The following is a 24,090-nucleotide window of genomic DNA, read 5'->3' as shown; positions in this document are numbered from 1 at the left end:
CCTATTAATGCATTGATGTTTTCTATAATTGATAGTGCTATTTGAGTTGTTCTCTATTGATAATTGTTAGTGGGTACTTATAATTTTCAATTAATTTGCAAATTGAATATGTCTTTAATTAGCGCATACATTGTGTTTGATGAAATGTTTCCTTTGATTATGGAGTAGTTTTCTTTACTCTTGGCCTAGGCTAAGGGAATTGAGTGTTCTTGAGTCATTGGGTCTAATTGATTTGGTGATTTGAGAACCCTAGTGGTCTAATTGATACCCATTAACACCAATCTACTACTAGCCAATTAGTAGTTGGATTGGGACTTATGAGCTGAAACTGATCAAGCCATTTGACGTACTTCACTTGTAGAAGTAGACTTAATGAGCTTGGTTCCTCATAATTGTCAAGATATGGTTATTAGATAAGGATGGTGACCCCAATTCCTATGTCTAGCCAAGAATTCCTTTTATTATTCATATTTGAAACCCAAAAATCCCAATTGCTTGATTCTTGTTATAGTTAGTTTAGTTGTTTGCTTAGTTCTAGAGTAGAAATAGATTTCATATGTTCTTGCTAGATTGAAATTACGTATACCTTGCTTTAATTGCTTTGATTTAGTTTCTTGCACTTTAAGATTTCTTGCATGTTAAGTTTAGTAGTTTAAATTCTTGTTTATCACCCCCAACGCCGGAATTCTAACCAATATTGATGCACATATTTTCCCATTCTCTTGATGTTGACCCAAGACCAATACTCTCGGTTACTTTATATTGGGGTTGACTTTGTGACAACCAAATCAAAATTTGATCGATAGGATTATATGTTGGTCTAGGACTATACTATGACAACGATTTGATTTTATATTGATGAAAATTGTAGACCGATCATAGTTTTCCTCGCATCAATCTTCCTCGTTTCATCAGCCTTTGATTCGGCTTTGCCCTCCTGGTTGTAGACAAGCATACATAGTATACAACTTTATCGACATTCTTCTTCGAACTCCTATTCCTCCAGTCAAAGCCAACTCTTCTTAGGTAGGTGTTGTAGAATTTGATTATTGCATCCAGAGATTCGAATTTCATCCCAACAACGGGAACATCATCACCAATCTCTGATTCCATGACGGCACCTCAATTGATAACACACTTCCGAAAGTTCCCTGGAAGAAAATCACAAAGGAGTCGACAAAGTTAACATCTAACAACAAATGCTTAAACCAACAACACAAACAAAATCAACGAAAACACATGGAATCAAATAAATGCATTTAAATGCAATCAATAGAATATAAGTTGAAAACCAAAAGACTACTTTGCAAAACAACGATGTTTTGGTTCAGGTAATAACCGAAAAACTCTGCCTCCAAACTAACTAATGATTAATAACTAACAAAAACATTTCAAAGACACTATATTGGTTGCAACTATCCTAAGCAATTTTCAGAAGCCATTTCTTAATTTGTTTAACTCAATATTGAAACTTAAAAAACAAGTCTAATCTCTCAACACAGGCCGTGTGACATCAGTCTGATTCTCGCATGGGCTATATCACAGTCCTCTCCCGTCCTCTAATTTATCACATGGGCTGTGTGACAGCCATCTAATCTCTCGCACGATCTGTCTCAAAGCGAGCCACTTTATCACCCGAGTCGTGAGACAACCATGTGATCTCTCGCACGGACGTGTTAAAGCGAGACGCTTTCTCACATGGATCATATGACGACCATCTGACCTCTAGCATAGGCATGTCAAAGAAAACTGCTTTCTCACACGGCTTGTGTGAAAGCCCACGGAACCCCTGGGTGTCCAGTCCAACGAAATTAATGTGAAACATGAATTACGAATTAAATTGATGAAATCCTAAATCAAACACGAATTTAATGGATGAAAGCCAAAATTTGGCTAGGTAAAACTGCCCTGTGTTTCCCCCAACAAATTCCGTTAACAATCAAACTGAAACTCCAAAATTGTCAAAATCACAAGTATTGATATAATCATCCAATCAAATCTCAAATCTCAAAATTGAGTTCAGCTAGGTAAAACAAATAGCATAAAACAGTAGAGGGTTAAAGACTACATATCTCAAACACAGTAATGTAATCGTCAGGGGAGTCAACTATCAGACCCTAATTTTGTTGTGATGCCACGATTTTGTTGTGACACTGCAATTCTGTTGTAGCATTGAGGAGGATAAACGGTGCACTGGCTGGAATTTTTGTAGAAAAGAAAAAAAGAGGATATATTCCGAGACAAATAAAAAAAACGGAATTTAAGTGTTGGGGGAAAACGAGTTTTGGGAGAAAACAAGTGGAGAGAGAGGTGAGCGAGATTAGATATGAACCACGCATGAGAATGGAAAAAAAAAGGGGAAGGATAATTCGGTAAAACCATAGTCACGATCACGTACGTATTCGTGGTTGGCAGTTGCTAACTAGGTACGTATTCCATTGGTGAAATAACATGGCTCTTTTGGATATTACTTCCATTTTAAACTTTTAAAAGGATTTCCAGAGGGTATATTGTACACTGTACGCATCTAAAATTAGATGAAATGCGAAACTTTCAAATTCATATATTGAACTCGCTGGGACCGAATATGGAAGTTCGAGTCAAAATCCAATGTTCCTTAGAGAAATTAAACCTCCTCTTCTCATTTGATTTTATCACATTTGATTTCAGTATACATACATTTCTCCTTTTCAATTTTCTTTCAGTCTACATATCCTCAAGAATGACAACACTATATACATCACCAAAGTATATTTTCAGCTCATAATCAATCTGAAGCATAGACTAACTCTTCTCAAAGCACCACATCAAAAGAAATTACTCATTAGTTCTGTGATGCAGTAGTATCAGTGGATTCTACTTGTTCGACAGGGTTCTGGATACCCTCAATAGCCTCGGCCGAAGCATTCGAAAATTCCATCAGTGACTGGAAAAGTTGGGGAAGTCTAGTTTTGAGGTGATTTAGAGTCATGGTCCTACTACACTGGACAGCACCCATGTAAGTTGCTGTCATACGATCTACTTCCTTCTTCAGGGCTTCTGTTTTGTTTCTTTTAAGCGATAACGGGTGCATGGGGCTCATATTAACAGGTATATCTTCATTTTCAAAGGTGTACTTGAATTTTTCCTCCATCTCGCTCAGGGACTCCGAGCATCTTCGCCACCGCATTTTGAGTTTGTTCAACCGCTTCAGAATGTTATCTTCCTGCGCCTGCTGGTCAATTATGGAACGGATAGATGACAATAGGCCCTTTATTGCATCAGAGGCATCCTGTAACCGCAGTGCCAAAAAAATTATAAACCTGACTGCTGATATACAAAGAACAAATCCAGCTGCATTATGAAATACTCTACACCTAATGAGGAAAGTAAAAAATGTTTTTTCTTGCAGCAGTAAGAAGTGTTCATTCAGAATAAGTCATGTTGGTAAATTTGTGGTGGGCTTAGAAACTCATGATCATGGAGATATATACACACCAAAATTTAGTAACGGAAAAAAAAACGCAAAGAAGAGTATGTCTTTCCAGGTTTGTTCAGTAAGATCAAGAACCGTTAAAAGTTCCTTTTTTAAATATGCTGATAAAACTAGATAATAGGTAGGTACGTAGAGATCTTAGTGATGGGGTAAGTGGAAAATAGTGACAACGCTAGGGTAAACACTGATTGTAATTGTGTGCTAGCCATAGTCATAATAAGGAATGGCAGAGTCGTCCTAGTCACATAGAATGATGATGTAGTCATGTAGATGACATGGATCGGGCTCATTTCCACTCGGAGGAAAAGGTTATGAGACCATGTGCAGAGGTGACGGTTTAGATTGGTCCCAAAACGTTTAAGACTTTCGTTAGTCTGAAAAAGGTTTGATAAAGGTACAAAAGAAATGTTTATAAATTTACGATAGAGACTTACTAAATTTGATCATACTTTATAGTACACAAGTAAAGCCATGTATGATAGTTGAACTCTCTAAGTTAACTTGAGTTTACAATCGTACGTTACTTGACTATGTTACTTAGCTTACTATAAAACTTGGATTTGACAAACTTGAATAGAATTGGAAAACTTTTCATTCTGCGTGCAAGTTGAAAAGCTGGAAGCCAAGAACAAGAGTAGGTCGCGTGCGCTAATTTTAGTTACTTTCAACTAAACTGACTAAAAGACAAAAAGAAAATCCAGAGCTATGCCTTGATAATCTCTTCTTAGAAGCGTCTACTAAAATAATTAATAAAAAAATCGAGGAAAAAGAAACAAACTGACAACAAATTTTGGTAAGAAAGTACCTTGTCAGGTAGTCTGTCAAGGCCAAGTTCCCACTGTTGACAAATGGAATGAATCAATGAGGAATTATCGCTAGATTCATGGCCATCCCAGAGGCATTTGGTAAGCTGAATCCACCTACAGAGGGTCCTTACGTACTCGCGTTGAGATTTCACAAGCTTGCAAAAGCTAGAGTACCAGTAAGAGGCTTCTGTCTGAAACTGAATGGTAGCCCGGTGATGATCTTCGGTGTTTTGTAATACGTTTTGATTATCGCTGAGGTTACTCAGCTGCTGGCAAATGAGTGTTTGGGCCTGATGACACTTATTCATTGTCCTCCACATTTTTATCAACCTGCAAGGTTTTAGAGAGAAACCCATGGTATGATTCAGATATATTTACAATATTCAATCATGTTCATCATCTGTCAACTGAATCACTCTATTTTTGCAACATTCAAGAGAGAATGACATTAAGTATCATTCTTTATCAGGCAAATTCAACATGCAATTCCTCTCGGAAAAAATCACATCTCTTCTTTTCAGCTCTCTTCCCCCTTCTCTTTTATAAAAAAGCAGCCACTGCCTCATTATTATTGATGCTATTATAGCATATGTAACAAGCAATGTGGATTCTTAAACATCATGTTTAAGACGAAATATGCAACTGCATTGATGACAACCAATGCAAGATCCATAACATAATTGTAATGGCACAACATCATTATGAATGCAACTGAACGAGATGAACAACCACCCAATTTCTTGACATATTTCCTAGAATATAAGATAAAAACTATTGAAAAAATCGGAATGATGCTAATTGCTAAGAAATTATTAAGTTGGAGAAAGTGTAGTGTATCCAATTTAGAGAGATATACCCTGCAGTTAATGCAACCAGCTGGGGTAACAGCTCCTCATCTATAAGGTACAAAATTGATGAAGTTGTTTCGGTGATCAATTGTCGCAGATCCAATAAATGAGAGTTCAGGTTCTCAACATTTGATCTAGTTTTGTCAGTCTTCATCCAATCAATGTTCTCATTCTCTTGCTTTTGCAATAATAAAGACTTCCTCTCGAACTCCAGTTTGACGATTACTTCTTCCTACAGGACACATTTTAAACAATGTGAAAAGAAAGACATTCATGCCTAACGATTTCAAATCCAAAAACAAGGTTTAGTGTTAAAATTTAGAAGTCAAATATAATGAAATTTATAATTGAAGCGTAATACATTGTAGTTGAAGTATATCAAACCAACCTATGAGTTGGTTGCTGAGTGGTATGTAAATTAGTCCCTGTAGATGGGGTCACTAATTATAAATGGGGAGTAATTATAAATCTTCCATACCCACTCAATTTTTTTCAATTCAAAAAAGAATATATCAAAAAAAGAAAAGAAAAGAAGACCTCAACTTTCAATATTATCTTTATATGTTTTACTCTTCAATAATTATGTCACTAAATCAATGGATGGCACCATGATCTATTCTAATAAAATGTCCAACTCCAAATATTTCCTCCATCAATAAAGCCATAATAGTTTCTACTACCTCCATGATTACTAAAACATAAAGAAGCATGTCTAGTTATAAGTATGAAGCAGACAAAACAGATCTTTCTGCAATATTTCCAACATACTTGGAATTGGGACAGCAACAAAGAGATAGTAGTAAACCAATCATTTCATTGGATATGCTAGCAACTAAGACATCATAAGATTTTTCAAACAACAACAACAAAACCATATCCCACTAGATGGGGTTGACTACATGAATCCCATTGAAAACACAACTTTGCTTCACATTTGCACTAAACAGGGAGTTTCTTTTTCTTTAGAACGTAAAAAGAATTAAAATAAAAGGAAGTAAGTTGAATAGCTGATTGGTTATAGTATCTTGGCTTACCTTTACTGCCTTGAAAAGTTTCTTCTCTGCAGCATGTAACTTTTTAAGGGTGGCACAATGAGCCCCAGGCTTGCATGGTTCGCTAGGACCAAAAGACTCGGCAGCATCTCTGGCTCGATGCCTACTCCGTGACAATATACTGAAGACCTTTGCAGAATTGCCACTCTTCCCTACAAATACATGATGTCAAAAATAAACATGTGAGTGATAAATCCGATCGCCAGAATACACAGGAATTAATCACTTAATCACAATCGGCATGTTACGGAATAACTTGTATTCAATGACATGCCGATTGTCCTAAATATTCTACTACAATTGTTTCCCACTTAAGTTTTCATGTTAATTACTTATGGGATTAAGCCCTTATCCGTTGTTCTTCTACAGCAAATGAAATTGTAGCCTTACCATCTAGATGCCCAGAATTAGACCGCAGAAGAGTATCTCCTCCACTGACATCAATAAGAATAGCAATTTCCTTTACACAAGCTGATGCTTTCAGGAAAAACTCATCTAACTCTGTACCTATTGCCTCCAATGTTTTCTCCCTTCTAGTTCTCTTGACCTCAACGACAGGCATATCTGTACCCTCCTTTCCAAACAAGCTTCTGGTGGAGGTATTATCATCAACTGGCTGCTTTCCACTACGTGATCTTACACCACTCAGAACAACTTCTGGTTCCTGGTCTTCATCCTCAAATTCTGTTTTGGTTTCTTCCCAGTTCTCGTCCTCTGCTGATTCCACTATTTCACAGTTTTGAACTTCGGTCGAAAATATCCAGGACCCCATACCTGCATCATTTTGCATTGGAGGAACATTGTTGCAAACATCCTCAGAGGTCACCTCTTGGGCAACCTGTGGTGTAACTTCGTCAGCGACAAGCGGAGGCAGTGGTGGCGGTGGTCGCACCGGGGAAGTAGGGAGATGAGTGCGAGGAGAAGGCGGCCCTGCAACACCATTATAGGTACTATCAAATTCTAAAATCTCAGATTCCGTGAACTGCCGGAGGGTGCCACCAGTGTTCCTCAATGCTTTCAAATATGCTAAAAGGGAATCAGAAAACTCCCCTCTAATACTCACTAGCTGCTTTATTAGTTTCTTCCTCTCTTTGCAGATGCCAACGTTCTCATCCTCATCAAAACTTGACAAAATACAACCCATGTTACAAAGATAATTGCTTAGCCAATTACACCTTTCACAGCTGAATATCAGAGAATCCAATCGACAAAGCTACACTATTTTTGCAAAATAATCACGAATAGCCAGTAGGACTTTCTCCATTCGTCTTAACTCTAACTTCATCCAAAATTCACAAGAAAACAAACACCTTCCTTTCAACAACTTAATTATGAAGCTCACAAATCATAAATCTTTCAACATAAAACCTCCAGCTTTATTATGCAGCGATCTTTTGTGATGCCAAGAGCTCAGGTACTTTGCTTTGTTAACGGATTCTGGTAACTCAATAATCTTTGCAAGCACCAATTTTTCGACAACCAGAAATTCCCCTCACCTACAAAAAGCAAAAAATTACATGAATCACAAAGAACAAATAAAGACAGAGTACTAAGTCAGCAACTGCAATCTTACCAAAAACACTAAAAACACGAACTAACTCAAATCCAGCTTCATCAATTTTTCCAATATATTTCTTGCTTGAGTAAATAGCCCATAATCTGGAAAATAGTATGTTTGTTACACTAATCAAAAACCTCGAAATGGAGAAGAAGAAACACATTCCCATGATCAAACCAAACAGGGTACTAAGCTATAACAAAAGAAACAGCTGCAAACATAAATTCCGAGATCCCGGCAGAAATTCAAAAATGGTATCAGAATTCTGTGACAGAGACCCTAAAAGCGTTGAGAGAGAGAGAGAGAGAGAGAGAGGAAAACAGTTATTCTGACTTAGAACTAAGCTGTCTGAGACAAGCCACTGTTTCACTCAGCATAAACAATTCTTCTGCAACACGTTCAAATGGATTCTCCCAAGTTCAGTAAAAAAGTTTCTACGTATTAGGAGCATATTTGAAAATATAGAGAGACTGAGAGAGAGGGAGTGGACGAAAATATATATAACCAAAATTGTACTCAGCATTCAGAAAACATCATTCTACAATGCAAACTCACACACTGATTCACCCCTTGCAACCATATTTGTTCGTTGTGCAAAATGTGAAAACATAAAGGGGGAATATCCACATTTAAAATAACAATTAATAATAAAAAGAAGCATTCAATAGAATTAGAAACCCCACTCGTTGTTGCTTTACTAAACAAAATTACAACCCCCCCCCCCCCCCCCCCCCCCCCCGGGGGGGGCCTTTCTCTCTTCCCTTCTTGAAAGCCGGAAGCAGGAGAAGAAGGATCCAAAGAAGAAAATGCACTAGGCATTGGCAACAACAATGTTATAATAGTATTATTTAGAAGGAAAGTGGTAGAAAGGGAGACACCGTTACCAGAGCATGCAGCAGCACATGGTTCAACAACAACAACATTAGAGATTAATTAGTTGTTATTAGCATCGTAGTGCGTGTATGGGCGTGCGCGTATGGTCTGAGCATATCATGTGGCTCAACTCAAAGGTACTTGAGATTTGAGAGAGCATGAATGCAGTGCACCGGACATCGGTATTTTATCAGTAGTGATGATAAATTGTAAACTTATATAAAAGTTCTCATAAACAATGATTTGAAAAGTTTAATTTTTCTCAAGTCGTCCAACTACATCCTTACTGTTCATTAATGTGATCAACGTAAAAATATTGTTATGTTTGTTCACAAAACGTTATGTAATAAGAGAGAGATATATATATAATTTTAAACTGACAAGTGACAACACACTAAAATTAATTTCATATTTTAAATACTAAATTAATTTTATATCTATCTAATTTTGTCAACAAAATATTAAATATGAAATATTTCTGTTACTTTTTCTATCTTATCCTTCTCGAAAGTCTTACTCTTTTTTTCTCTCTGTTTTCCCCTTACAAGATTAAATGAAATATTCATTTATGCCCTTAGCTGTAGGTATTTTAAAAGATTAGTCTTATTATTCCTCTCAAGAAAGGAAAATTCCTAAATACACATTATTATTATTATTATTATTATTATTATTATTATTATTATTATTATTATTATTATTATTATTATTATTATTATTATTATTATTCAATCAATCATTCATTCATTCATAGGCACATTCAAACATAGCCATGGGGATGTATGGATGCTTCTCGATAAACTTCTTCTAAACTTTTAACATGCATTTTAATTTAATTTTATGGCAGAATTGTTTATTAGGTGAATTATTGAATGAAACTCCTGAAATTCTTTAAACACTTTATTAAAGCTTTGTCTGACAGATAATCTGAAATCAAAGACTTATCTGCATTTGGACATTGATTTGGCAATGTTAACATTGTTCTTTTGAAGTGGAATTCCGACAGAGAACGGCTGTAAAGTTATATATACCTTAAAGTTTAAGATACATCTAAAGTTTTATCATTAGTCATTAGCCTCCTTAGTTTATTTGCAAGATGGACATTGCACTTTATCTTTTGGTAAACTTTTTAGGATTAAGATAGCATTGTTTGTCACACGGGAATGCAAATGTATGACTGAAAAGGTTTAATATCCTTCATGACAACTCGATGGCTGCTTGTGATTATTGTCTTTCAATTGACTACTAAATATTGAACATTATCGCCATACCAAATTTTCTTGCATCTTCTTTTGTTTCATTTTTCATCAAGAATTGAATTGTTGGAGTTTTTTTTTTTTTTTTTCAAAGCAGCTATTTCAAGTTGTCAAAAACGCCTTTATGCAAAGTCATTAGAAAAAACATTTTGAAAACGTTGGTTAAAGAGAAATAGAATCACTAAGCAAACTAGAAGATTTTTAAAAATAGTTCATTATCAATTTGATATCCAAAAGATCCAGACATTGATAAAAAAATTCCTAAAAAAGATTGTTAACAAAATAATCCCTGAATAATTTAAAATCTAGCCGGTGGTTAATGCAGCAAAATATATTGATGTTGCTATGCTATCAAAATTTAGTGGTAGCTTGACCAAATTGTTGCAAACATGACATTTAGCATCGGAAAAAATATGTGTTGCCAAACCGGCCTATTGCGTTTAGCGGCAGTTTTCTTTTTAACTGCCGCAAAATTACATAGCCCTTATGCATAATTTGTATGTTGTTTCTTTTTAAAAAAACAATGGAATATAATCTAAATAAATTCACACGCAAATTGTAGTGACCCAATTTTCAGCAAGTCCGGATCACTACCAGTTATCAGGTGCTACTTCTCAGTAACCCTTTAAAACTCTAAACCCTTTAATATTTAATATACATGAGCCTATCGCACTAACGAAATCGCATATATTAGTCAAGTTTATACTCTTATTTTATTTGTTTTAAAGTCAGACTTAGGCTTCAGCATAAATACACCATATAGATCATGATATAAAACAGTTAATATAGCATTGGCAAAAACAAATGGCATATAATTCATAAATTTAAATAAAACGTCATTCACATATATATATATAAATATATACAGACTAGCAACTCCCCAGATACCTAGTCTATGCAGCAAATCCTTAAACTGGTACCCGGGCTAACCAAAGAAAATATCAAGTCCTATCCCTCAAAAGGCTACAAAAGTGAAAGATAACAGAGTCTAACAAACAAGAACTATCTACCTTACAATCATTCCACTGTCGAGGCATAAGTTTGCAGACTTCATCTCAGGAATAGTCTCGAGCATTACTCACAGTATCACCTGTAAGGGTCCTAAAACACATGCTCCTTTGGTACCTTTATGAATATAACTCCAATGGCGGTGATCAAGTCAGAATCCTCCAACTATGGAGGAAGGGGAAGAGAAGGGGTGAGAACCTATATGGTTCCCAGTAAGATACTAACACGAAAACATATCTCTCTTGTTGTTCCTAGGGTTCTTAGGTTTAACATCCTGAGGTATTTTGTTACTTAATTTCTTAACCTTAGTTCTTTTACTAACTCTTCCTACCTTTCCGTATTCTTAACTTTTAGAGTTTCTTTATTAATCTTTTCTCTTATCCTTATCATAACTTACAGATTATAAATGGACAAAAAAAATCATAATACAAACAAGTACACAAAGAACATAGCGAATGGAAAACACATAGAATTAATGATCACTACAAGATACACAGGAAATTGCCACGACAAATTACCGGTGATTTTTTGAACCGCGACAAATTGATAGAATAGCGGCAATTCTGATAGTGTTGTCATGCTCCGTTCCAAATTAATCGGGATAGCAGCGGTTTTAGGTCCCAACCACAGCAAATAGCATTTTGGAGAGTAAGGATAAAATCTTATCCTTTCTTAGTCTAGGGCCAATCTTCTCTTTTTCACACGAACCCAAAGGGAGCAAAGGCGCGAATCACAAGCTTTGCGAATCCTTGTCGTCGGGTAGCTCCCCTCCATCAATTCCAGCTACTACGTCCTTTCCCATTACTGATTTGCTCACTACACCGTGTAGCTCCTGCGCGCGAAAGAAAAGTGGAAGGGCACTTCTATTGTTCCTCCTTCCACCATGCATGTCCGTGTCTTCATGGAGTCGCGTGACTACCGATCCATCCTATTGTCGTCATCCTTCTCCCTTGCCCTGTTGTGCGCTACTCGATCGCTCCCTAAACCCTACAGCCTAAACCCTAATTTTCCCCTCTCATTGGTTCATTCTTCTCCCTTGCCATGTTGTTCCAATTTCCCCCCTTTGTATTCTTAATTTTGTCCCAATTAATGTGTTTGCTTGTTGACCGATTAATTTTCCTCCAATTTCATCCCTTTATCTTGTGTATTTTGGTTGGAACCATATTCTGATTCGAACTCCATCCTGTCACCATCGCCCACCGTCTACTCCCTCTTTCGGTCTAGCACTCCCTCATTTTCAGGTTGGTTCCCTTAGTTATTTTGTTAATCGGTACTGATTTGATTTTGATTTACATGTTTATTCCTTTTGATGTCAACATTCATAAAAATAAATTTTCATTATTATCTATATCATTGCTACATGAAAACAAAATATAATACAAACATGTGTATCAAAGGAAAAATAAACAAAATAAGTTTTTTCAAAAAAGAATGTGTGTGTGTGTATGTTGGGGAAGTTAAAGGGAGGGGGTCAGAACATAAACGTAGAAAAAGATAAAGCTAAAACCAAAACTAAATTCATCTTGTCATAGCCAAAAATTAAAATTCCATGGTATGAGAACATGGAATAGACATGCACGAAAATCCATGAAATCCACCTCACTTGAAAATGACTATCTTGCTTAATCATACATTGGTACAGGAAGAAAGTATGATGTAGCAACACTTGCAAATTTTATTTTCATTTCTTTTGTTAGAGATAACAGGAGAATTTGCATACTTTCTTCTATACAGACAAATATATAGATAGGACTGTAAAAGTGAACAACACTGCACTAATAAACAACAAACTTCTCCTCAAGGGTAACAGAACAAACTTACTCAAAAGTAGTACTCCAGAAATTTGTATATCTTGTATCTAGTAATTTGATAGAGTGTTCTATGTAACATCCTACCATACAGAGTCTTATTCTTAAGTCATAAAATAGAGGTGGTGAGGTATTACGACCTTTAAAAGTAAATATATATAATAATAATAATAATAATAATAATAATAATAATAATAATAATAATAATAATAATAATAATAATAATAATAATAATAATAATAATAATAATAATAATAGTTGAAAGAAATTTTAACTAGAAGCCTGTGAAGAAGAGTTGAGTAAGGCATTAAACAGAAAATCGCATCACTCGCATAAGCGATAAATATGAGAGAAGAATTCCAAAAATACATATAGCAAGGCTTCTGACTCGGCTCGCGAAGCTAAAACCGGCCAAAGTAAACACACACACACACACATATAAGGTTCTCAAAAAAACCCAGAATACAATTTACAGAACCTGTTTCTCCAAGGCAACCTCTAAGAAGGACAAAAATAAAATACAAGGAGAATCTATATACATATATAAATATAAACAAAATACGCCCTTAAGTCCCAAGAGTTCTTCGCTTCATCAGAGTCTCTAGAACACAGAGTGGTGCTTCTCAACCTGCATCTGAAAAACAACAATATTATCTGGAATGAGAACCAGGGGTTCTCAATATGGTTAAGGTGCTCACATATATAATAAATAAGGCCACGGGAAAGCCAGAGACAATCCTAGAATGCCGACACTCAAATTATAAAACTCCAGGAACTAAAATAGAAACCATAAACTGGGTTGTTCTTTAAGGTTCTTAACTTGGTCAAAATCTAATCAAAACCCTCAATCCTCCGACTATCCTCCAATTCTCCAACTATAGTAAAACCACAAGCAAACAAACAAACAAGTCAAGCACATTCAGAAAGCACATAAAACAAGTAGGCAGTTAGCAATTAACATGAATAAATAATTAAGCAAGCCAAGACAATGCACAAACAAGCAAATCAAACATGTGCACATGATGCATGCTTGTCCTACAGCTGATGAGTCTCATCTGTCGGTTATAAAGCCAAACCCGACAAGTCTGGTAAAAGTGATGCAAATCCTCCCCCTCTCCACATTTAAACTTAGCACGATCCTCCGTGCTAACAAATATGTCAATCAACGGGAGGAGTAGGTGGTGCGGCCTCAGGCTGTGGTGACGGAGCTACCTCAACATCAGCCACCAGCATCTCAGCATCTGTTGCTTGTGTATCAGTCTTGACCTGCACCGTAGCTGCTTGCTCAGCATCCTCATCCTCTAAGAGCTCATCAAGATTGTCTAACTTTTCAATCATGGGGTTTCACTCTCTATTCTGCAGCTTGATGTTTTCATATTTCCAGTTCATGCGCCTCTCCAAGCGCTCTAGCCACTCCAAGAGCTCGACACCGAGCTCTTGAGTCCTGGGGGCCTGAAGAGTAGATGATGATTGTGCTGGAGGTCAGCTCGGCTCCCCGGGGGTTACTTTCCTCTTCTTTTTCTTCTTTGCATCACCAAAGCCTGGGTAATCCTTCAGCCAATCACCATGAGGAATGTACAAGTCCTTGTTTGCCAAGGTAGGTGGATAATCATCTTCTTCCCACACAAGGCTGGCTTTGGCAATCATCTTAGCGATCATAACCAGAAAAACCACCTTCCGCTTGATGGATATTGGCACCTTCCACATCAAATGCTTGATAACCTTGGGCGAATTCACCGACTCACCCTCCAACACAACCCAAACTAAAACAGCCATCTCCCATGTAATAGTAGTCTCATAAGTAGTCGGTAAGGCATAGTTGGTCAAGAGTTGTTGCCATATCCGTACATCATAAGTGAGTTGCTTAACCGGGAGTCTGATTGGCCTAGAATTATCCTCCACACTCATAACCCATACCGAGTTCGAAACAGCTATCTTTTTCAGAATCCTATCCCAATCCAAAGTGCCTAGTTGGCGGTCGGCTTGTGCCTTCGCATAAGCACATCGCCTTTTTATCTTAGGCGGGATGTTCAGAATCTCGAAAATTGCACCTTCTGTGATGGGAATTTGTTTACCCCAGACAAGAACAGATTTGAGGTTGGCATTGTGAAAGTTGGCATAAAACTCTAACACCCATGGTTCATTCACCTCCCTCAATTCCCTATCCCAAAAGCTCCACCCCCGGCTTCCAATGTGAGAATTCACTAATGCCCGAAGCTCAGAGGGCAACTCATCCATCTTCAGTTGCCACTCAACATGCAACTTCTTGCTATCCCAAAATTTACCATATTGAAGTGCACAATACCGGTTGGCAAACCTATCAGGATCTTGCACCGGTATAGATAAATCAGAACCCCGTAACACAATGACTTGCTCAACCAATTTCTTGGTTTTCGGGGCCAGTTTCTTAGAAGCGGAAGCTTGTTTCTTTCCTTGAGTGGTCCTCATTCTGAAAGGAAGAATGGAGAAAACAATTGAGTTCCCAATTAAACAACCATTAAGCACTTAAAACAATTGAACCATATATAATGTATATACAAAAAGAAAAGAATCACAATGCAATGGTTCAATATGAGAGAAAGGCATATACATATTGGTCAAAATCATTCAAGACAAGGCAAATTCAACATACCATAAACAACATGTCTATTTCAATTAGATTCATCAATTGAATTCACACTAAGAATTGCAAAATACAAAATTTGTCCAAGTTGCATTTCAAATGAATTTTTGCAATTTAACAAGTTCAATTCACAATTAGGTCAATGATGAATCTCAAGTAAAGTAAGTCAAAAACCATCCAAACATACTCAATTTAGAGATAAACTACCTAATAACAAAATGTTTGAAAGCATATAGTGACCACACATATGAATCACTCCCAAATTTAACTTAGGCAATTCATCGAACAGTTGGTATGCATGGTTTAAAGTCATCAAATTTAGCCAAAATCAAGCAATAATAAGCCCTAAATAGAATTAATCCAACACTTGCAATCATGTTTAGCACCAAATATACTAACCTAGATCAACAAAGAACATTAAAACAAAGACTAAAACTAGCTAAACTATTACGCAAAAACTAAAAGAGACAGAGGAAAAAGAAAGACCTGAGCTAATGAATGGAGGAATGGAGGTGGGGTACACATGGGCAGCAAAGGTTTTGCCAGAAGGGGGCACGCAACTAAACTGAGACAGGGGTGGTGGTGGTCCTTGGAGAAAAGAAGAGTAAAAGAGTAGAAGTGGAGAATGGAGAGAGAGAGAGAGAGAGAGAGAGAGAGAGAGAGAGAGAGAGAGAGATTGGCGGTGGCTGGCTGGTGGCAACGGTAGCGTTGGACTGACAAAATGGTGATAGTGTATCGAAATGGTATTAGGTGGTTGGATTCAGAGGTTGCAGAAGTGAAATGAAATGAAAGAAGGATGAAGAGGGAAGAAGGCATCGCGACAGGGTTCACTAAAGGGGGGATTCAGGAATTTTAAATCCCTACATACGCATCACTACAAGAAAAAGCAATATTTGTAACAAAAAAAATTGTTACAAATAATCAAAATTTTGAAACAAAAGGTTTTTGTAACAAAAAAAAGGGTCGTTGCAGTATGTCCCGTTACAAAAAGTTTTTGTAACAAAAAATGGAACTGTTACAATTCAAAGTGGTATTTTGTAACAAATTTTTCTGATACAAAAAACCAGAAACTGTTACAAAAGCGGTAACAAATTTTGATCTTGAAGGTATTTTTGGTGACAATTTTTTTTCCTATCATAAAATTTTGTTACAAAAAGTAACTTGATTTTGTAACATTTTTTTCTTTGGTTACAAAAGCAAATTAATTATTTTGTAACAATTTTTTTAATACAAATTGCATGCATAATTTATTAAATTATTTTTTAGGCTAACTAATATATTAACTATTCTAATAAGCAAGTCTACATTCATATAACATGCAAAAACATACATAATTCAAACATGCCTTATTTAGCTAAAATTGTTTTAAAACAAAATAACATTAGTGAGTACATTGATTAGTTCTACATGTTATATGTCTTGCATAAGTTCAACCAAAAGTAAAAAGTTCTAACATAGATTAGTCTCTCTATGAATCAAAATATTCTTAAGCCCTCAAGGTAGCATGTGGTCACCATTTCAGCACTTCTGTAGATAAAAAAAACCGAAACAAAAGATTAGAAACAAGATATAACACTATAATTTTTTCTATTAAGTTTTATCTAAAATGTTTAGAAAAATTTTGACAGAACCTCCCCTAAAACTTGGATATTTCTACCATCTACGGCTCCAACAAAAACAACCAATTCACAACTTATGTCTCAGCCAATACACAACCAAATTTATCAAACCAAATAATAGGACATTTGTCATTTTCAACTATGACACAAGTAAAATGTGATAAATAGATCCATATACGAATTAAACTATACTAATAAAATAAGAATCATCTAGGAAAATGTATTAAAACCATTAGCAATTTTAGGAGTACCTTTAGGCCTAGTTTCTTTCATTCTCAAAGCGCGCTATGAAAGACTCGGAATAAAATATATTGATTAAATTTTAGAGTTGGTATTCAATTCCATAGAAATAAAATATATTGATTAAATTTTAGAGTTGGTATTCCATTCTATAGTTTGCTAATCATTTCGGCCAATTGAAGAATCCAGTTACCAAGTTTTTGAAAAGATACTAATTATGGATGGATTCCATCCACTATTGCAGGGCGCAGCATGTTATCATCATAACCAGATTCAAGCACAAACTAAACTCAAGTAGGGAACAAAGAATATTTTACACGGTGCCCGAATAGAACAAAAAATGAATGTGAAATCATACCCAATCACCAGCAGGCTCGGCACCAAGTACCAACACATTGATCTCACTTGATTTGGCAGTAAATATGGATGTCTCTAGGGAATCTTTGCTCAAATAAAACTGGCAGCCAGAAGTGTTGTCCACCGATATTGTTGGACAAATATTTGAACTACCAAATATTTATTTAAGATCAAACCATTATCCTCTACATATCATCAGCAATATAAATTTTAAGACTGTAGGATCACCAAAGCTTCCATAACACATGCATAATAAGTTAATAACATCAAATTCAAACAGGCACGCCAGCATGTTGAAAGTTTTCATGGAAAGAAAAAGAGGAGGAAGGATTTAGGGTACCTGACATTGCACCTCAACACTATTGCAGTTTACAATCTCAAAAGCTGTAACAACATCCTACATTTTAAGGACAAATATAGATGAGAAGTTGCCTTCAAAATGATAACATAAATTGCTTCCCATGACTATTACAAAAATCTCTATTCCCATGTGTCACTCTAACCTTAAATACAACTCCCATCTTTGTGCACTTGTCAATAGTGATATTCTTGACCTTGCTTGAAAATTATAGTTGTTTCATCAAGAGACAAATTGAATAGTAAATATCATTATGTGATATAATAAACATGTAAACAAAGAAATCATTCATGAAATAGTTGTGGCTACCTTGAATATGCAAAATTGACTCTTTGCATTCATAAACATAAACGGACTGCTTTGCATCACAATCTTCAATGATCAAGTCCTTTTTTCCAATTTGATTCTCAACAACCGACCAACGGCAGCAGAGAATAGTAAAGGATAGAGAAATGGTAGATTGACAAAGTAAAATTGACTATTTCAAATTTTCAATCATGAAATCACAATCATACACATAAATATAAAAACCTACTTGCGGCCCATTTGAAGCTCGAGCTTTGGGGGTCCTACTTTAGAAAATGCATGAGAAGCCACACGACTTTCTTTAGAATCAATATACCAACTCACAAACACAAAAATTTAACAAAACAAAAGGTACCAAAATCCCCAAAAAAGTGCAACAAATAGAATCAAAATAAGAAAACCCATAATAAAAAAATAGAATAAAAATATCAACTCTCCAAATCACTAAAAAATCAGATTATCAACCATATTACATAACAATATTTTCAACCTCAACAACATCAGCAGAATTAACTAACAATATAGTTAACAATACTCAAATAAACTACTCAAATAAACTGCACTTACATTCAGCAGAGAAGCAGTCGGACCAGACCAGACCACCAGCAGAGGGAGGATAGCCGAATCAGACTAGCAGAGGCAGCCAACGGGGCAGGATGAGTAGAGGAGCATAAACTATCCTAAGACACTATAATGTAAAAAACACAAAATTACAAACAAAATTCAATCAATCTTTCTTTGCTAATAATGATAATATAGAAAGTAAAATCGCTAAAAAGGAAAGAAAAATACCAACTCTCCAAACATAGAATCAACTGAGCAACGAAGAAAGAACATAGATATAGAATCAAATTAATAGCAAATTAAGTTTTGCTAATAAACTAAGTTTTGCAAATAAACTATAGCTCGAATATCAACAATCAACTCTCCAAATAATAGAACACAGATACATATTTTTAACCAAAATAATAGAACACAGATACAAAAATTAGAATCAAATATTAACTCTCCAAATAACCAAAACTAAGATTATCAACCATATTACACTAATATTTTTAACCACAACATCGGCAGAAGCAACTAACACTAAAGAGTTCAATATTTCAGCTAAAATCAGCAGTTTATCATCTAAAAATGTAGGTAACAGTACTCAACTCAACCAAAGCTTACCTTCAGCAGATATGTTATCAGACCAGAGACAGAGGCAGAACACGAAAAGAGCAGAAAAGCAGAGCACGATGAACAACACGTACGGAGAAGCCAAGCTGACGGTCAGCACGAACAGCGACGGCGACCACCACCATGAAGACCACCGTAAGGAAGACAACCGCGACGAAGACCAGACGGCGATGACGCAAACGACGGGACGACGACCACCGAAGACCACCGAAGACCACCGAATACCACCGGCGGAGGAGACGGTGATAGTAGCCGAGACTATGACGAGGAGAACACTTTCCAGGGGCTACGCCGGTACTTCTTCTTCCGGCAGGATCTCCATCACACTTCCTGGAGTGGTAGACGGCATAGCAGGGGTTCGTGGAGTGTGAGGTTTCAGGGGTTGGGACTAGGGTTTTCACTGCACGCTGTTTTCCCTTCTACTTTCACTAATGTAATTTTTTTTCTTTTATGTTTATTTATTTTTATTTATATTTATAATTTAACTTAAAATTTCTTTAAGTTACATGAATTAAATGTTAATTAATTTTAGAATTTCATTATTAATAAAAATTATATATTAATTTTTTAGAAAAATCTAAAATAATATTTATAATTTTTAACATTCTAATTTTTGAAACAAAATATAATTATTTTGAAAAAATTATATACACAATTTTTTTAATTCTTAAAGTGTTTAACATTTTGAAAAAAATTTGTTGGAAAATATACTTATATTTTGTGACAAATAATTAACTTGTTACAAACAATACTAAATTTTGTGATAAATTAAATTTGTGTTATAAAACAATTGGAGTTTTTGAAACAAAAAAAATTTGTTACAAAAAATTTGGAATTTTTGCAACTTGTTTTTTATTTTAACAAAATATTGTAATATTTTGTAACAAAACACCATCTCGTTACAAAAACTAACAATATTTGTAATAAAATAAAATAGGCTATTACAAAATATTATCATGTTTTGTAACAACTTGTTTCCTTTATTACAAAACATTATCCTTTTGTAACAATCACTAATTATTATTACAAAAAACTATTTTTTTTGTAACAATTTTAAATTTGATACAAATTTTTTATTACAAATGTTTCATTTTCTTGTAGTGCATGGAGAAGGATGCGTACGTATGGTCAGGAGGTTGGATGTTGGAGCTGCGTACGCGAGCAGGACACACACACGAAGGGTGCTCTCTGCTAGGGGCCACTGTGTATGCGGACATGGTCTGCACACGCGTCTTGAGCTAAATATCACATGATGCATACGTAGCAGATTGGCCGCGTATGCAGGCAGTACTTTATGGCAGTGAAACTTGCGCATGCGAAAGGGAAGCGCATGCAAGTAGTTGGCTCGCGAAGAGAAGGGCGCGTACACAAGAGCCTCATACGCGGATGGTGCTCTCTGTTTGAGGGTAACACGTACGCGAATAGCAACCGCGTATGCATCTTGGGCCAAAAACGCATGATGCGTACATATGGAGCTGCGTACACGGGCCAGTAGGAAACAAAAATTTTTGTTTTACCCTCTTAGAGGATACTCCACACAAGATACTTCTAATTTCTATTCTCTAAGGCCTAAAACAAGCAAAACAAAGTTCCTAAAGCAATTATCCACCTAGACAAAAGGAAACTAAAACAATCAAAGATCCAAAACAAACAAATTTTAACAAATACAAGCAAGTATTCACATGAAAACAAAGGAAAATGAAAGATCATACCATGGTGTGGTGTCTCCCACCTAGTACTTTTCTTTAATATCCTTAAGTTGGACGACCATAATGCTCAATTCTCTTCCTCCGGAGGATCCTTCAAGAGAAAGATCTCCAACTCTTTGTTGTTCAAACCTTCACACCATGATAAAGTTTTAATTACTGACCATTCACCTTGAAGAAGTTAGGGATTGAAGGATGGCTCAAGCAGACAACACCATATGGTTCAACTTTCTCCACCACATCAGGCCCATCCCATCTCAACCTCAACTTACCGGGCATCAACCTCAATCTTGAGTTATAGAGGAGCACTTGGTCTCTAACCCAAAATTCTCTTCTCTTGATATTCTGGTCATGCACTCCCTTCACCCTTTCCTTGTAGAGTCTTAAATTTTCATATGCCTCCAACCATAGGCACTTCAATGCCTCTAATTGTAATTTTCTCTCAATCCTAGCTTTCCCCAACCCCAAATTGCACTCCTTTACGGCCCAGTAAGCCTTGTGCTCAACCTCTACCGGGAGGTGACATGCTTTCCTATAGAAAAATCGGAATAGACTCATGCCTATTTGTGTCTTATAGGCCGTTTCGTAAGCACAAAGTGCATCTCCGAGCCTAGAGCTCCAATCCCTCCTATAAGGTTTCACAATCTTTTCCAATATGCGCTTAATATCCCAGTTAGATACTTCGGCTTGGCCATTCGTTTGGGGATGATAAGCCATAGCCACCTTATGGACAACGCCATATTTCTTCATCAAAATTTTCATTCTCTTGTTGCAAAAATGAGAGCCTTGATCGCTCACGATTGCTCGTGGCGATCCAAAGTGACAAATAAGGTGATTCCGAACAAAAGAAACAACAACGTTAGCATTATCGGTATAGGTAGAAATTACTTCCACCCATTTAGAGACATAGTCAACCGCTAAGAAAATATACAAGAAACCATTAGAACTTGAGAAATGACCCATGAAGTCAATGCCCTAAACATCAAAAATCTCGCAAAACAAGAATTGCAAAAGAGGTTTGCATCCTTGAAGAGTGTGGGCCACTAAAATCCGCAGTCTAAGACTTTTCTTGCATTTCATTGAGGACCAAAGTGCCCACCACTTTCAGAAGAGTGGCACGTTATCAAAATAGACTGAAATTCGGATTGGAGAACTCATCTTCTAATTTCTTGATTGGCACCACATCTCCATAAGTATGGATCATCCCATATGTAATACTTGGACTTGCTTTTCAGCTTGTCCCTTTTATGCTTGGAAAAATGTAGAGGAAAGGTATAACCAACCAAATAATTAGCAATGGATGCATACCAAGGAGTAACTTTCGAGATTGCTTGCAAGGCATCAAGAGGGAATGCATCATTGATAGGGGTGGAGTCACACATCAAGTTCTCAACGCGACTCAAGTGGTCCGCCACCAAATTTTGTGACCCACTCCTATCTTTGATTTCTAAATCAAACTCTTGCAAAAGAGCTACACAAATCCCCACACTTCATACAACTGTACCAGCAATTGCATTGGGTCGTCCAAGTAATACCTGAGCGAGTCAGGGTCGACCCCACGAGGATTGTGGTTTGAAGCAAGCAATGGTTTTCTTGAAAGTCTTAGTCAGGCTAAATCAAGAGGTTATTGGTTCAAATTTGGTTAAACCATATAAGGAATAAAGAAAAGGGTATAAAATACTCTGTGAATTCGAATGGAATCAATAACAGGAACATGGTTAAACGTTGGAGATGCTTTGTCTTTCTGAATTAACTCTGGTATTATTGCTTCCTTTGCTTGTGAGTGATTTCTTCAATGGCAGGATGTATGTGATTGACAATGGTTTGAGCAGCTGCCAATACTCCTCTAGATCTGAAACCCAAGTTTAGTGCGGATCTATTCTGATTCAGGGTGAAGCTTCTGCAGTTCATTCTCCTTGATGATCCTATTCAAAATGCCATAGACAAGGTTGAATCTTCAAGATCAGAGGATGATGTGCCTTAGAATTCTAGCCTCTACCACAGAGACCTTAATCTCCCCGTACTTCAGCTGAACTGGTGTCTCAAGAAGTTCCCAATGAAGTCGTGAATTAGCCGTCTGAGAGACGTATATTCAAGCTAGTGGTTCATCATTGTCCGATGAAAGACGCACTCTAAACCCATGTAGAATGTGATAACCTTATGCAAGTTCAACGCATTCATATTGATGAAGAACGAATATACATCTTAGAATGAATCTAACACGGATTGAAGAGAAACAACAATACTTTTATTAATTCATAGGACTCAGCAGGGCTCCTCCCCTCAACCTAGGAGGTTTAGAAACTCATACTGAAAGAAAAATACACAAGAAAAATGAAAATAATGTGTATCCTCCAAAAGAGGTCCCAAGACATTCTGTAAAATAACTTTTAAATACTAAACAGATGACTAGTAAGGGTAAAATAGTCTATTTAGTGCTAAAATCCACTTCTGGGGCCCACTTGGTGAGTGTTTGGGCTTAGCTTTGATGAGATCCACGTGTTATGAGGCTCCTTGGATGTGGAATGCCAGCTTGGGGGTCCTCTCTGGGCTTTTGGATGGGCTCTGTTCTTTGGGCGCTGGACGCCTGGAAGGGCGCAGGAAGTTGGCGTTGGATGCCAGTTTTGGGCCTTCTAATCCAAAATAAAGTATGAACTATAATATATTGCTAGAAATTTCTGGAAGTCAAATTTCGATAGCCGTTGAGAGCGCTCAATTTGGACTTTTGTAGTTTCAGAAAAGCTCTTCTGAATGCAGACAGGTCAGATTTGGACAGCATCTGCAATGCTTTCTCTGTCTCTGAATCAGACTTCTGCTCCAGCTCCTCAATTTCAGCTAGAAAATACTTGAAATTGCCCAAAAACACAAAAACTCATAGTAAAATCCAAAAATGTGAATTTAATACTAAAACCTATAAAAACTCAATAAAAACTAAACAAAAACTACTAAAAACTATATGAAAATGATGCCAAAAAGCGTATAAAATATCCGCTCATCACAACACCAAACTTAAACAGTTGC

General features: G+C 36.3%; 1 protein-coding gene across 3 annotated transcripts; it reads right to left on the bottom strand.

Annotated features, from left to right (window-relative positions):
- Positions 1 to 2,613: 2,613 nt before the first annotated feature.
- On the bottom strand, positions 2,614 to 8,910 carry LOC130967934 (protein ALTERED PHOSPHATE STARVATION RESPONSE 1). 3 transcript variants are annotated; one of them, XM_057892985.1, is made up of 7 exons: positions 8,624 to 8,910; positions 7,755 to 7,840; positions 6,572 to 7,677; positions 6,164 to 6,333; positions 5,138 to 5,361; positions 4,281 to 4,611; positions 2,614 to 3,271 (listed from the first exon to the last, which is right to left on the bottom strand). In XM_057892985.1, exons 3-7 carry the CDS (start codon positions 7,323 to 7,325, stop codon positions 2,825 to 2,827), a joined length of 1,926 nt encoding a protein of 641 aa, XP_057748968.1. In that variant the 5' UTR covers positions 7,326 to 7,677; positions 7,755 to 7,840; positions 8,624 to 8,910; the 3' UTR covers positions 2,614 to 2,824. The 3 variants fall into 3 exon arrangements, with proteins under 3 accessions (XP_057748968.1, XP_057748970.1, XP_057748969.1); XM_057892987.1 differs by lacking the exon at positions 8,624 to 8,910 and adding an exon at positions 8,073 to 8,090; XM_057892986.1 differs by lacking the exon at positions 7,755 to 7,840.
- Between the last annotated feature and the right edge of the window lie 15,180 nt (positions 8,911 to 24,090).

The sequence above is a fragment of the Arachis stenosperma genome, chromosome 3 (assembly GCF_014773155.1).
Source record: "Arachis stenosperma cultivar V10309 chromosome 3, arast.V10309.gnm1.PFL2, whole genome shotgun sequence".
Classification (NCBI taxonomy): Eukaryota; Viridiplantae; Streptophyta; class Magnoliopsida; order Fabales; family Fabaceae; genus Arachis; species Arachis stenosperma.
This window is presented reverse-complemented; position numbering and strand designations above follow the sequence as displayed.